Source organism: Trichosurus vulpecula, chromosome 2, assembly GCF_011100635.1.
Source record: "Trichosurus vulpecula isolate mTriVul1 chromosome 2, mTriVul1.pri, whole genome shotgun sequence".
NCBI lineage: Eukaryota > Metazoa > Chordata > Mammalia > Diprotodontia > Phalangeridae > Trichosurus > Trichosurus vulpecula.
Window position 1 is genome coordinate 62,429,331 of NC_050574.1, and position 14,764 is coordinate 62,444,094.

Consider the following 14,764-nt stretch of genomic DNA (forward strand, 5'->3'; position numbering starts at 1 on the left):
AGGCCTCTGGTCACAGGAAACTTAGAAATGCTGACAGATCAAGGTTAACAAAATGAGGAACCCACAAAGGGGAAAAAACCCAACAGTTTATTTCACCTGGCAACAAATAAATTTCTTCCCCCCACTCTCCAAATAGAAGTGGGGATCTAATTAGCACCACTGTTGAAAAGACAAGCCCTAGATTTGAGTCATATAGGATTATTATGGCATAGGGGGATCTCTTAGGGGAAGTGGGTTTTGAAGAAATGATAAGTAGTGTAGAGGGGGCCCATATGTTAAAAGAGAGAAATGAAAATTAAAGATGGCAAACATTAATTTAGCTGGAATAGAAGGGATTGATGGAGGAACTGGAGAAAAGAAGATTTAGTGGGTGGGTTGACCACTAAGTGCAAACATCCACAGGGCTGGCAGTAGAAAGGTAGATCAGACTTCTTAGGTTTTGCCCTTACTGGCATAGAATGAGGCCCAACAGTTGGAAATTGCACTGAGGCAGATCTTGGCTCACGAGTAGCATGAAGAGGTGCGCAGAGAGCCTGCCCAGAAATTGGGAAGACCTGAGTTCAAGTTGTGCCCTGACTGTGTAACTCGGGGCAGGTTACTTAACTTCTTAATGCTCTAGGCAACTCTCCATGATTATACCTTACAGAGACTGTTCCCACATGCATTGGAAAAGTTTCCTCACCCAGGAATTCCGTATTTCAAAGAAATCATGGATCTAGTCTCTATCCCTATGAGGGGGAAAAAAACTTCCTAATAATCGGAGCCATCCAAAGGTGGGTAATGACCTTTCCCCCTCATGAAAGCCTGGATATATGTCCATGTATAAATTAGACTGGATATCCTCTGAGCTCCCTTCCACTTTTGAGGTCTTCTCTGAGGTTCTATGAGCAAGTGAGAAATGGACCCTGCTGGCCTGAGTGGGGGCAATTAGTGAAGGACTTTTAAAGCCAGTCCGAAAAATGTGGGTGGGTGTACAGGAGGCAGGGGCACCATGGAGAAGGCTGTTGATGAGCCCACCCAGGCCTGGATTCAGATGGTAGCCAGTTTGTAAAGGGTTAAGGAGAGAGCGGAGAGAAAGGGGAGGCATCTATTGTAGATGGACCTTTTGGAGAAGTTTAGCTATAAAGGGCAGAAGCGATAGAGGATAGGGATAGAACGATCAAGTGAGGGTTTGTTTTTTCAGGATGGAGAGACTTGGCCATGCTTACAGGCAGTAGAGAATGAGCAGTGGACAGGGACAGATTGAAAATAAGTGATGGACTGGGGATGAGCGAGGGGGCAATCTGTTGGAGGTGGGATGGAATGGGATCGCTGAGCAGGTGGAGGGGTTAGCCTTGGTAAGAAGTGAGGCCACTTCATGTGAGACAGGGGTGAAGGAGGAGAGTGGCAGAAGGCATCTGAATGATGGGAGTTGAAGAAGAGAGACTTCGTGGTGATTGGTCTTCAGTTTTTTTCTAGAAAATATTTTCTGTTTTCAGATGAGAGTTGGGGGGGAGGGGGAGCCATGGGAGTTTTGAGGAGGTATGAAAAAGTTTTGGAAGAGCCTCTGTAGAGAGTAGAATAGTGAGTTGATACAGGAGGTTTAGTAGGAATGCCTAGCACCTGGGCGGCCCTGGTGAGGTTATGTAACATCAGTTTGTGGTAGATCCAATGGGAACAGTGGCATGATTTTCTCATTTGTTCAGCAGCACGTATGTGCAGAAGTGTGAGCAGTGAATGGTGGGATGCATCCAAGGCTGAGGCTTGGCCAGGTATCATTGACAATATGATTAAGGGTTAGGGATTCAAGAAAGGACAGTGTAGAGTTGAACTGGTTCCCCAAGGACTCGAGATGAAGAGAAGAGGAGAGAGTGGCTAGTGCAGGGGAGATGGACTGGGAGAGAATTAAGAGGTTAAGGGATTGGCGGTCACGGCTGTGGGTGTGGAGTAAGGGTGGAGGAAGAGGAATTTGTTGAGTTTGGGGACTAATTGGGCAAGAGGTTGAGGGCATAAAAAGAGATCTTCTCTAGATCTGGAGCCTGAGGGACAGAAACAACAGTGATCCATTGAGTAACTGTTTTCTGTACATCTAGCTCTGGTCACTGAGTGACCTTGGCAAGCTGCTTAAACTCCATCCTGTTCAGACTCACCATCTGTAAAATCAAGGGATTTTGATGGTTGATCTATTAAGTCCCTTCTAGCCCTGACATCCTAGAATCCTAGACTGGGGTTTCTCCAAAGGTAGAAACAGTATCTCTCAGTATATCTCAGTAAGACTGGAAACTCAGTGGTTTTTCATTTTTGTTTTTAATGTGGTCTCTCTCATCAGAACATAAGCTTTTTTTTTTAGAAAAAACATTTTGCCCCAATTACATGTAAAAACAATTTTTAACATTCATTTTTAAAAAAAGTTTTGAGTTCCTAATTCTGTCCCTCCCTACTTCCTCTTCCCCCTCCCTGAGACAGTAAGCAACCTGACATAGGTTATACATGTGCAGTCATGTAAAACATTTCCATACTAGTCATTTTGTAAGAGCAAACTCTAACACACAAAAAAAAGAAAGTGAAAAATAGTATGCTTCAGTCTGTATTCTAACAGCAGTTCTTTCTCTGGAGGCAGATAGCATTTTTCATCATGAGTTCTTTGGGATTGTCTCGGATCATTGTATTGCTCAGAATAGCTAAGTCATTCACAATTGTTCTTCATACAGTGGGGTACGATGGTCCTCTGGTTCTGCTCACTTCACTCTGCATCAGTTCATGTAAGTCTTTCCAGGTTTTTCTGAAATCATCCTGCTCATCATTCTTATAGCACAGTAGTATTCCAGAATGTGAGTTTCTTGAGAGCAAGAGCTGTGTTACTTTCCTGTTGGTATGCCCAGCACTTGGACCGGTGCCTTGCAAATGGTCAGAGCTTAGTAAACGCATTCATTCATTCATTAATTCTTGTGGAGCTGAATGTGTTATTTCTATTTCCTGCCTTGTGGTTCTCGTCCTACTATCTGAGATCAAATGTATGAGTGCAGTCCCTCCTCCAAGTGTAGACCAGCTCTTCCATCAGGATAGAAGGTCCCTGAGGTAGGGGAATTGTTTTCCCCAGTCATATGGGGAACTCCTGAGAGACTTTCATCAAACTGACTGTTCCCCAAGGGTGTAGACCAGGGGTGGGGAATCTGAGGCCTCAAGCTCACATGTGGCCCCCTAGGTCCTCAAGTGTGGCCCTTTGATTGAATCCAAACTTCACAGGACAAATCCTTTTGTTAAGGGGATTTGTTCTGTGTTCATGAAGGAGATTTGTTTGGATTCAATGGACTTGTGGACCTAGAGAGCCACATGTGGCCTTGAGACCACAGGTTCCCCACCCCTGGACTGCAGACACTGTTTCTCTGGCTCCCAAGGTGAAGGCCATGTTCTTCTTTGTGGTTAGGGTACCTCTGAATGTTTCCCTAATCCGTGAAAAAGGCTGTTTATAATGACTCAGTGGGCTTGGGGGAGGGCTAGTGATCATTGTAGGGGAAGGAAGATGTGGGTGTGGGCATGAGAGGGCTGAAAGAAGTCCCTCCAAATTAAGTCAGGCCCCTCCCAGGTTACGCCTTCTCTGGGGCTGGGACAACAGCAGTCTAGTGTGGTTGAAGCAAGAAGGAGAAGCAGGTACAGGAGATATACTCCAGAAAACTCAGCTGAAACAGTTGCTGACTGTTAGTGTGACCACAGAGTTCCTGGACCATGAAGCCTGTGGTCCTCCAGGATTATATCTGTTCCCTGGACCAAGCCTCCCTCCCTCGAATCCTGAAGATATGCTCCGGGGTATATTTTCAGAGTAAGTGTGACAACCCAGACCTGGTGTGGGGCCTCTGTTTCATGAGTATATTTATTACTCCCCTAAGGGATCTACCATTGCCTCTGCTTCTTAGTTCCATAGAGATGAGGACTCTGGCTTCCTCACCTCCTGAGCAGAGCAGCTCTCAGTAGAGAGTGGTACTGAGCTAGGTGAAGGTACCCTGCCTTCCTCAGAAGACAGCATCCCTCAGAACTCCCCAGATTGGGGGCAGTACCATCATGAAGTTCTCATAGCAAATTCTTCCTTATGTTACGCCCTTTGGTGATAGTGGGGAAGGGAGGTTGGGGGTGTTTGTGGAGGAGGGGGAGCGATACGATAATGGGTTAGGGATTCAAGAGAAGAGGATGGTGTAGAGTTAAACTGGTTCCCCAAGGACTCAAGATGGGGAGAAGAGGAGAGAGTGGTTAGTTCAGGGGAGATGGATTGGGAGAGAATTAAGGGTTTAAGGGATTGGTGGTCATGACTGTGGGTGTGGAGAGTAAGGGTGGAGGAAGAAGAATTTTCTGGGTTTAGGGACTAATTGGGCAAGAGGTTGAGGGTGTAAAAAGAGATCTCTAGATCTGGAGCCTGAGGGACAGAAACAACAGTGATCCATTGGGTGACTGTTTTCTGTACATCTAACTCTGGGCAAACTGTTTAAACTCCATCCTGTTCAGACTCACCATCTGTAAAATCAAGGGATTTTGATGGTTGATCTAGTAGGATCCTTCTAGCTCTGACATCCTAGAATCCTAGATTAGGGTTTCTCCCAAGGTGTTGGTGATAGTTGTTTGTCCTTTGTCCTCAAAGAGGACCATGACATCATGAAGGTGATGCCATGACTTGCAAGTGAATTGGATTAAAGTGAGGGAGGGCTGTGCAAAGTCACCAGCCTCCCTCTCTCTTCTGGAGTCATCTGGGTCCAGTGGTAGGATAAAGATTAAGACAACTGGACATGGCCCCCAGTTGATTCACTTAGAAGGCTCAATGGATAGAACACTGGGCCTGGAGTCAGGAGGGTGCAAATTCAAATGCAGCCTCAGGCACTCACTAGCTGCATCCCAAGGCAGTACATTATCTCTCAGTATACTTCAGTAAGATCAGAAACTGAGTGTTTTTCTTTATGTGGTCTCCCCCGTTTGAAAGTGAGCTTCTTGAGAGCAGGGGCTGAATTACTTTTATATTTGCATGCCCAGAGCTAGGATCAATGCCTTGAAAAGGATCAGAGCTTAATTAGCACATTCATCCATCCATCCATTCATTCTTTTATTCATCCCTTCAGGAAACGAAGGGCTTGACTCTTGACTCTTCAGGCCAACGCTGAGTCAGAAATGTAGAGGGGATTTGTGGTCAGGTACAGGTTTAATGAGATGAACTGTGCGATTTCCTGGAAGTGGTAAAGTCAGGTAAAGTTAGATTGCTACGACACTCTGCTTGTCCCCCTAGAGGCAGCCAGGTGTTTTTCTTCATCGCCATCATTTCTCTCAGTATCCTCTTTCCCTCTGCCATTCATATAGCAAATATTTTAAGAAAAAAAGAAAGAGAGGGAAAAATCAGCATAACTGATCAATTAAATGAAAAAATCTGAGAATATTTGCACAGACAAACATTTGTAAACCTCCCATCTCTGCAGAGGGCGTGCTTGGCGATCAGCGTCCTTCTTCTCAAGTCTCTTCTTTGGGCCGTACTTGATTCCTGCTTGATCTTTGCAGTTTTGCAATGTTCACTTTTGACTTTTCGGTACGTGGCTGTTCTTTCCACTGACATCATTGTGGTCATAGATTGTTTTCTCGGCGCTTTACTGTCCTCTGTATCAGTTCATGTAGATCTTCCCAGGCTTCTCTGTATTCATCACACATGTCATTTCTTACAGTCACATTCCTTTACATCCATGTACCACAATTCGCTTAGCCATTCTCCAACCAATGGGCATCCTCTTGATTTCCAGTTCTTTGCTACCACGTAAGTACTGATGCAAACAATTTGCAGCATATTTTCAGAGGCAGGTAGATGGTACAGTGGATAGGGCATTGGGTCTGGAGTCAGAAAGATCTGCATTCAAATCCCACCTCACAAGCTGTGTGACTCTGGGAAAGTAATCTAACCTCTGTTGGCCTCAGTTTCTTCAACTGTAATGCCTCTCAGGGTTGTTGTTGTGAGGATCAAATGAGATAATATTGGGAAATTGTGCTTGGCACAGTAGGAGCTGTAGAAATGCTAGCTAGTACTGTTGCTATTATGTTGGCATATATGGGGGCTTTCTTTTTATTAATGACTTCCATGGAGTATATGCCTAGTAGTGGACTCTCTGGGTCAAAGGACATGGATAATTTAGTCTTTATTTTCATAATTCTATATTGCTTTCCAAAATGTTTGTGCTAAATCACAGTTCTACCAACAAAGCAGTAATTTCCCAGTCTCCCCACAACCACTCCAACACTAACCATTGCTGTCTTCTGCTATCTTTGCCAACTTGTTGGGTGTAAGGTGAAACCTGAGGGTTGTTGTTTTTTTTTAATTTGTATTTTTGTGGTTATTAGTGATTTGAAGCATTCTTTCATATGGCTGTTAATTGGTTACAATTCTTTTGAGAATTGTTTGTTTACATCCTTTGACTGCTTATATAGACTTTTAGTTTTATTTTAACATATGTGTAAATATATATTTAAATAAAATGATGTTTTTTATATATAATAGACATATATATATATACATATATGTCTATTATCAGCAAATATTTATAAATTACCTACTATGTTCAAACACTGTGCTGAGTACTGGGGTTATAAAGACAAAACAAAAACAGCCCTACCCTCCAGAATACTCTTACAGGGAGGGTACAACATATAAGAAAATTAAGAGAGAGCCTAACCACTGTGGGGCTGGGGGGGGGGGCGGGGGGTGGAAGGGGAGGAAAGGGGATCGGGAAAGACTTCATTCAACAAGAATTTATTGAGGCCTAGTTTGACCCAGGCATTGTGCTACAAACTTGCGATACCAAGACATCCTCTAAGTTCCCTTCAAATTTATGATCCTGTGAAACAAAAATGAAATTGTCTCTGCCCTCAGGGAGCTCACAGTCTATTGCAGGAAACAAGTAAACAAAGTATATGCGAGGTAAATACAAAGTAATTGTAGGTTCTTGGATGAATTGAGGATTAGCAGCTGAGGTAGAGGCAGTTATCCATAAAGACCTCACGTAGAAGGTGGTAATTGAAATGAGCTTTGAAGAAAGCTAGGAGGTCTTCCAGAGGGAGGTGAGGAGGCAGGGCCTTCTGGGCATAGGGCCAGCCCATGCAAAAGTACAGAGATGAAAGGGAAGATGAAATGATTGTTCTAGGGAACGGCCAAGAGGCTGGTTTGGTTGGAAAGTAGAGCACATGAAAGATTGTACCGTGTAATAAGCCTGGAAAGGTCAGCTGGAGCCTGCTTGTGGAAGGTGTTAAATGCTGAATAGATGAATTTGTATTTTATTCTAGAGGCAAGAAAGAGCCGGTGGATCTTCTTTTGCAGGGAAGTGACATGGCCGATGCCTTAGCAATATCAGTTTGGAAGAGAGCATTTCCATCAGGAAGATGGAAAGTTAGAGGTATAGGAGGCAAGATGCTGGATGACTTTGTTGTTCAGTCATTTCTGACTCTTTGTGACCCCGTGGACCATGATGCCAATCCATCCAGGGGGTTTTCTTGGCAAAGATACTGGAGTTGTTTGCCATCTTCTTCTCCAGTGGATTAAGGCAAACAGAGGTTAAGTGACTTGCTCAGGGTCACACAACTAGTAAGTGTCTGAGGTTGGATTTGAACTCAGGTCTTCCTGATTTCAGGCCCAGCGTTCTATCTATTGAGCCACCTAGCTGCCTGAATACATCTATGGAATTCAGGGAGTCCTCTTGGTATATATTATAAATTACCTGGCACAGTATGGCTAAGAGAGTTAATGAGGAATCAGAAACCCAGAATTGGTGGCCTTGGTCAATAAAATTGATTCATGGCATATGAGAATAATAAAATCTGATTTAAAAAACAGTTATGATTTTGGCAGGAAAATGGTCCCAATAAGCCATTATGTCTCAGCAAAGACAAGAGACTGTTTTCCTATGTTTTAAGAGTTGCTGCTGAACTCCTTGGACTCAAAATTGAACAAGGCAAAAACTGAACATAGAGGGTGGTGAAGGCAGATATTGTCTTCTATAGTCAGGCCCCCGTGTCAAGAACTATTAACCTTCTTAGAAGATCAGTATTTACAGCTGAATGAATTTTTTTCTTGGTAATTCAATTAATTAGTAATTGTTAGTAATTAATTAGTAATGATCAATTTGGCAGCCTCTACAACTGTCACCTGGAAGGACCCTAGGATGGCCAGGAACTTTTGTTGTAACCGTGACCGTCCTAGAACATACTTAGAAGTTTTCAGAAAAGGAAAAAAAAACCAAACAAACATAACTAGATCACTTCTGTTGTAAAATGGCTGCTGGTACAGATTGGCAGTTGAATTGGTAAAATGTCAGCCTCCTTGGACCACATACTTTGAAATCAGAATCGAGAATATATATATATATCCATTATTGGATATAATGATGTCTAGGCTCTTTAAAGTGGGCTATATCTTTTATTTTACATTATATTTATATTACGGATTATATTATAGATATTTATTTTATATTTTATGTTACCGTGAATTAGGATGCATATATTTGAAAACCACGTAGGTCTTAGCAAGGTGTACAAAACCCAGTGTCTGATTTTGTGATCTAAACCACATCCGAGCTCAGAAGCTTATCATCCAAACCATTTAATGAGTAACATCCCATCCAAGAGCAATTTAAAAGGAATTCCTTCAGTAGGTATAGAGTGAGCAAAACTGTACAAAGCTGTATTTAACTGAAAAACTTGAAATAAGTATATAAAAAGAATATTTTTGTTTTTAAAAAAGTCTGAAAATATTCATATTGTAGCTGGTAACTTGCCACAAATATTCGCTTAGTGAATATTTGATATTGTCTTTTCCTTATCGCATTCTGGTTATTATGCATTGTATGAAGCTCAGGTCAGATAGCTTCATGAGATCATAGGCCTGAGTCCAGCTCCCTCATTTTAGAGGTGAGGAGACTCATCCAGCACTTCCCAGGTGAGAGCCTGTTCAATGAGAAGTTTCTTTTGAAAACTATCTGCTTAACACAACTAATGTGGAAATATGTTCAATATTATTGTACATGTATAGCCTATATCAGATTGCATGCCATCTTAGAGAGAGGGGAGAGGAGGGGAGGAAGGGGGAGAAATTTAGACCTCAAAATCTTATAAAAGTGAATGTTGAAAACCAAAAATAAAAAAATAAACGAAAAGAAAACTATCTGCTTAGTTGTTATTCACAGATCAGTTATAGTGGCATACTGCTAGATTCATGTAGATTAGACTGTATCTGATGTTCAGATATTCTCTTTCTTGCTCAAATAAATTTAAGTCTCTTTTTCCCTCTGTCTTTCTCAGTCTCTCTTTCTTATCCCCTCTCCCTCTCCTTCCCCTTTCTCTCTCCTCTCTTCCTCTCCCCCGTCTCTCTCTCTCTTCCTTCACCGCCCCCCCCCAATCAAACACACGCACAAACACACACATATCACATCACATCACATCACTTCATTTTGGCATTTGTGTGGAGAACATGTTAGGAAGGAAAGTATATTTGATCCTTGATATCCAATCTATTGCCAAAGTCTATTGATTTCATTTTCACAACATCTCTCAAATATGCCCCCTTCTCTCCTCCGACACTGCCACCACACTGCAGCCAATTCTGGTGCCGACCCTTCCTCACTTCACATCTGGACTGCTGAAGTCACCTGCTTGCCGGTGGGTCTGCCTGCCTCACTCAAGCACCAAAGTAAATGTCTAAAACACAGGTCCAATCATGTCATTCCCCTACTCAATAAACTCTAGTGGCTTCCCAGTGCCTCCAGGACCAAACCAAATGCTTTATTTGACATTTAGAGCCTTTCATAACCTAGTCCCTTCCTACCTTTCCTGCCTTCTTACACATTACACCCCCAGCATGTACTCTTCAATCTAGTGACACTGGCCTTCTGGCTGTTCTTTGAGCAAGCTACTCCATCTCTTGGCTCTGGGCCTTTTCTCCAGCTGTCCCCCATGTCTGGACTGCTCTCCCTCCTCGTTGCTATCTCCTGGCTTCCCTTTAGTCCCAACTAAAATTCCATTTTCTACAAAAAGCCTTTCCCAATCCCCATGAATTCTAGTGTCTTCCCTCTTTTATTTATTTCCTATTTATCCTAGATCTAGCTGATTTGTACATAATTGTTTATTTGTTTCCTCCATTAGATAGAGGGCAGGGACTGTCTTCCACCTTCCTTTGTTTCCCCAGTGCATAGCATAGTGTCTGGCACATGGTAGGTGCTTAATAAATGCTTATTCACAGACTGACTGAGAGTGAATTGAGGCAGGGAGTCCAATTAGGAGGCTATTGCAATAGTCCATTCCAGTGGTGATGGGGGCCTGAACTATGCTGGCAAGAAAAGGATGGAATGAGATGTTGTCCAAGTAGAATTGACCAAACTTGGTAACGGATAGGATGTGAGGAGTGAGAAAGAATAAAGAGTTGAGGATGGTGACTCTAGGTTGCAGACCTGGGCTGAGAGGATAGTGGTACCCTCCAAAGAAATAGAGAAGTCAGAAAGTGAGGTGAGTTTAGCAGGGGAGGGATAATGGTGGGTTCCCTTTTGAACATCTTCTGGGAATTCCAAAATTGTCCAATATGCAAGAAAAACCACTGAGGCAGAGCTCTGAGCCAATGGCACTTTATTAAAGGGTCCATGGCCCCCACTAATGAAGTGCACCTCAGGTCTTCCTCATGCTCTGAGGTTCCCCCTTCCTCCAGGGCCTTAGTTTTATAGTGCTTGATACCCAGACAATACAGGTGAAGTAGACCAAAAATACAGAATCTCATTGGGTTGATAGACCTTGACCTTGACCCTCTAGGAGAGTCTACACAAAATACAGAATCCCGCTGGTAGACAAATAGGCTAGTAAGAAGACCTTAACAGACCTATCTTAACCTTTCAGGAGGTCCTACCAAGCAGATGAGCGCATCTGTGGTCCAGGCTGATAAACAGATGTCAAAACATTTACCTGGGTGGATGGACTGGTAGAAAGTCAGGCCTCAGGCCGGCAGCTAGGGTGACTCACTGGCCGAGTGTTAATAGTCATCTCCCCATGTTGGTCAATAAAGAGACGACAAGGGACAGAGGAGCAACAAAAATAGCTGGATTGGGGGGGGGCGGCGCTTTCCGTGTAGTTGAGTTACTTCTGCCGTGCTGGGCTTGGTCACCATAGCAAGGAAAAACAAGGGCGGAGGTCCTCTAGTTAGCTTCCTACGATTAAGCAAGTCAGAAGGTTGTAGATTGAAAAGTGAGTGGGACCTTACAATCTTCAGTTCACACCTCTGGGGCCTAATATACAGAACTTATAATCACTACCCTTCTGGAATCATATCAAACTGATTAATGCTGATTGAATAAAAAAGGATCCAATTAACCATCTAAAACAATCTTGAGTTCAAGATACCTATGGTACATACAGGGAGAGATGTTTAACAAGCAGCTGGTGATGGGTGATTGTAGCTCAGGAAAGAGATGAGGGCTGGATATAAAGTTTTCAGTCATTTGTATAGTGATGATCTTAGAACCCACGGGAGTTGATGAGATCGCTGAGAGAGTATGTATTTAGAGAAGAAAAGAGACCCCAGAACCGAGCCCTGGGGCATGTCACTGATGGTCCATGGATGCTAATCATGAAAAAACAGGGGGAGAGAATCTAACCAGGAGGAGAAGGTGGTCAACAGGGTCAAATACTCTACAGAGATCAAGAAGGATGAAATCTGAGAAAAGGCCATTGGATTTGGCAATTAAGAGAGCATTGGTAACTTTGAATGAGCAATTTCAAAGTAGATGCCATCCATTAAGAGAATGGTTCAACAGGTTGCCACATCACTTAGCTCCTTCCTGTGGTACAGTTTTATTCTACCATGCACAGAGGCCTCTTTACCCTGGAAGGTCACTCCACCCCTGGACTTCTCATACATCATTCCTGAGGCCTCTTCCTCTGATTGGTTGATTCCTCCTAGAACCTGCATTTTAAAGAAAGTGACCAGGCCAGCCAGGTCTTCATTCCTTTCTATACTCTCTTCCTCACCCTCCAGATTTTTTTCTACCATGCCCCTAGATTGATACTCCCCACCTTGATTTTCAGTTTCCTTTTATGTGTTGTCTTCTTCCATTAGACTGTAAGCTCCTTGAGGGCAGGGACTGTCTTTCTTCTTGTATTTGTATTCTGAGTGCTTAACACAGTGTCTGGTGCATAGTCAACACTTTTTTTTTTTACTTGAATCAATACAAAGTGAAGTAAGCAAAGCCAGGAAAACAGTATACAAAATAATTACAACAATATAACTAGAAAGAACTACCACAAAATGACTGAAACTTCATATTGTGAAATTAGAACAAACTTAACCCAAAGAAGAAGAAAGAAATAGGAAACCATCTCCTCAGAGAAGTGCAGGGCTCAGGAGTGTGTAATGGCAGATTTTTTTTTTTTGGCCGAGATTTGCTGACCAGTCTTGCCAAAAATTTTTTCTTCCTTTTAAAAATATTATTATAAGAAATGGCTGTTGGGGAAGGAGAAGGGGAAGGAACACAGGGGGAAGTGTAGTTGATGTAAAAACAAAAGAAATAAATGAAAATCTATTTTTTAAAAAGAAAGGAACAGTTTCAGTCAAGAGATGGGGTAGGAAGTCAGAAGGTTGTAGATTGAAAAGTGAGTGGGACCTAAGAAAATGGAAACATTGAGTGCAGACAGCTTTTTCTAAGAGTTTGCCTCTGAAAGGGAGGAGAAATATGGGATTATAGTTTGAAGGGACGTTAGCGTAGTGAAGGTGTGGTTGTGGACATGAAGAGGCAAAGAGCTCCAGTGAAAATGCCTAAAGGTGAGAGATGGAGTGTGTTGTGAGAGGAATAGCAAAGAGTCCAGTGATGAAGAGTTGGTGGAGGTAGGTAAGGAAGGATTTGGATCAATCATCTTCCTCCTTTTTATAAGGAAATGTTCATCTTTCCATGATAATACAGGGTGTTCCTAAAGTCTGGACACATAGACAAAAATTCACATTTTCAAGAAATGAAATGAATGAAATTTTCAACAATTTATTTAGTTGAAATATTAACAAATAACATCTTCAATATGATTTCCATCATTTGTGATGCAAAGGTTGATGCGCTTTGCAAGATTCACATGAACTCAATGCAATAACTCCACATTGCTGTCAATTTTAGCAAATTCACTCTTTATGCGTTCAATCAAGTGTGTTGCACCTGTGATTTTCATTGAGTACACCTTCTCCTTTAGCATACGCCAAAAAAAGAACTGAACAACACAGAGTCTTCAGTGAAACAGTTAATGAGATGATAATGAGATGTCCTGTGTGTCCAGACTTTAGGGACATCCTGTATTGTGCTGGTTTTAGGTAGTGTATTTTGCAACTCTGTTAGGGTCCATTTTATAGTTCCAAAAGTGTACATGAAAACTGGTATCGAATGAATGTTATTGTTTTAAATATGTTTTTCCCATTCAGTTTTGATGGTAGGATGCTAGAAAGTCTCTTAACGTATGTAGCCACAAACATCACTTTGACATTTTTATTCCAGATGTGTATTGCCTAGAAAAGATCAAGATGCTTATAGGTATCGTCTTCCTCCTTTCTTCAATGTAATGTTCATATTCAAGCTCAAAGTCTTTGATCTCTGTCTTTCCTTAGCGTATGTTAAAAATTTTACACTTAAAAGTCCACATGACATTTTATTATTGTTGGAGGAAGACTCCACAAGATGAAGGAGTCATCTAATGTGTCTTTTGGTGGAACCATAGTTTTAAATCATCAATATTCATCAAATGATGAATTAATAAGAGGTTTTGGATTTCACCTCCCTCTTTAATTTGGAAGCCATACTTAATTATATTTGGGAGAGATGATAATGGATTTAAGACCAGAACAAACTATCTTCCTGAAAAAAGACATTTTTTAGCATCTTTTCTTGGAATTATTGTGTTGGCGATATGTAGAGAACCATTTTCTGCGTGGATATCAAATAGTATTCTCACTAAATTTATTTTGTGTGTTTTCTGTATTTGCAAGACATGAATAAGCCATGGGTACAAAACTGAGTTAAAGGCTTTGTGCTAATTAACAAAGGCAGGAAGCTTGTTTCATAATTACCAAATCAGTAATAAATTGCTTTTTATACCTCTGAGACTTTGTAACAGACTTTTCTTTTTGCTCCTCAGCCAATTTATTATTATTTTTCGCATGTTTATAGATTTGTTTTAGTGATGCAAACTGTGGATATATAAAGTATTAAAACCTGTAGTGGTTCTGTAAGTGGAAGGGTCATGAGTGTTCTCGTCATATCATAATATCTTTGTGGTATATTCTAAGAGGAAGCTGGTAACATGCTTTGCTAGTCAGTAATTCCTGAGCTAATATGAAGGACATTCACTATTATGAACTAGTTCTGGCCCTGCTATTTCCCCCTTGTTTCTGAGAAGCAAGTTTCTATTACCTCCTATTTGCTTGTTCATTATATTAATACTGTCCAAGCTTTCAGTTTCTCTCTTAAGTGAACCTTGTGTTTTGGGTGTGTTGGATTTCTTGACCTTACATATGTTCAGATATTTTCTAAATCCTCATGTTTCAGGGTTTCTCTCTTACCACCCAAGGCTCTATAGTCAAATTTTGGGTTGATATTGAATGGTTGACTCTGTTCCTTGAACTGTTTTGACTTGTTTTACCCTTTACCTTTTGCTTTCTTTTGGGGATTAGAAGGATCTAGAGTTTCTGATATGGTTTTGTTTCCTTTTTTTTTTCCAGTCAAATCAAGTTGGATGTGGGTTGGAGGACAAGAGGCCTGTT

At 41.7% G+C, this 14,764-nt stretch overlaps 1 protein-coding gene across 1 annotated transcript in view; it reads left to right on the top strand.

The window, feature by feature from the left end:
* The first annotated feature begins 3,652 nt into the window (after positions 1-3,652).
* THEMIS2 (thymocyte selection associated family member 2) overlaps positions 3,653-14,764 on the top strand; it is a 29,892-nt gene continuing 18,780 nt past the window's right edge. The window contains exon 1 of the mRNA XM_036747970.1: positions 3,653-3,799. Coding sequence (XP_036603865.1) covers positions 3,706-3,799 — 94 coding nt within the window. The 5' untranslated portion in view covers positions 3,653-3,705. The remainder of the gene's footprint in view (positions 3,800-14,764) is intronic.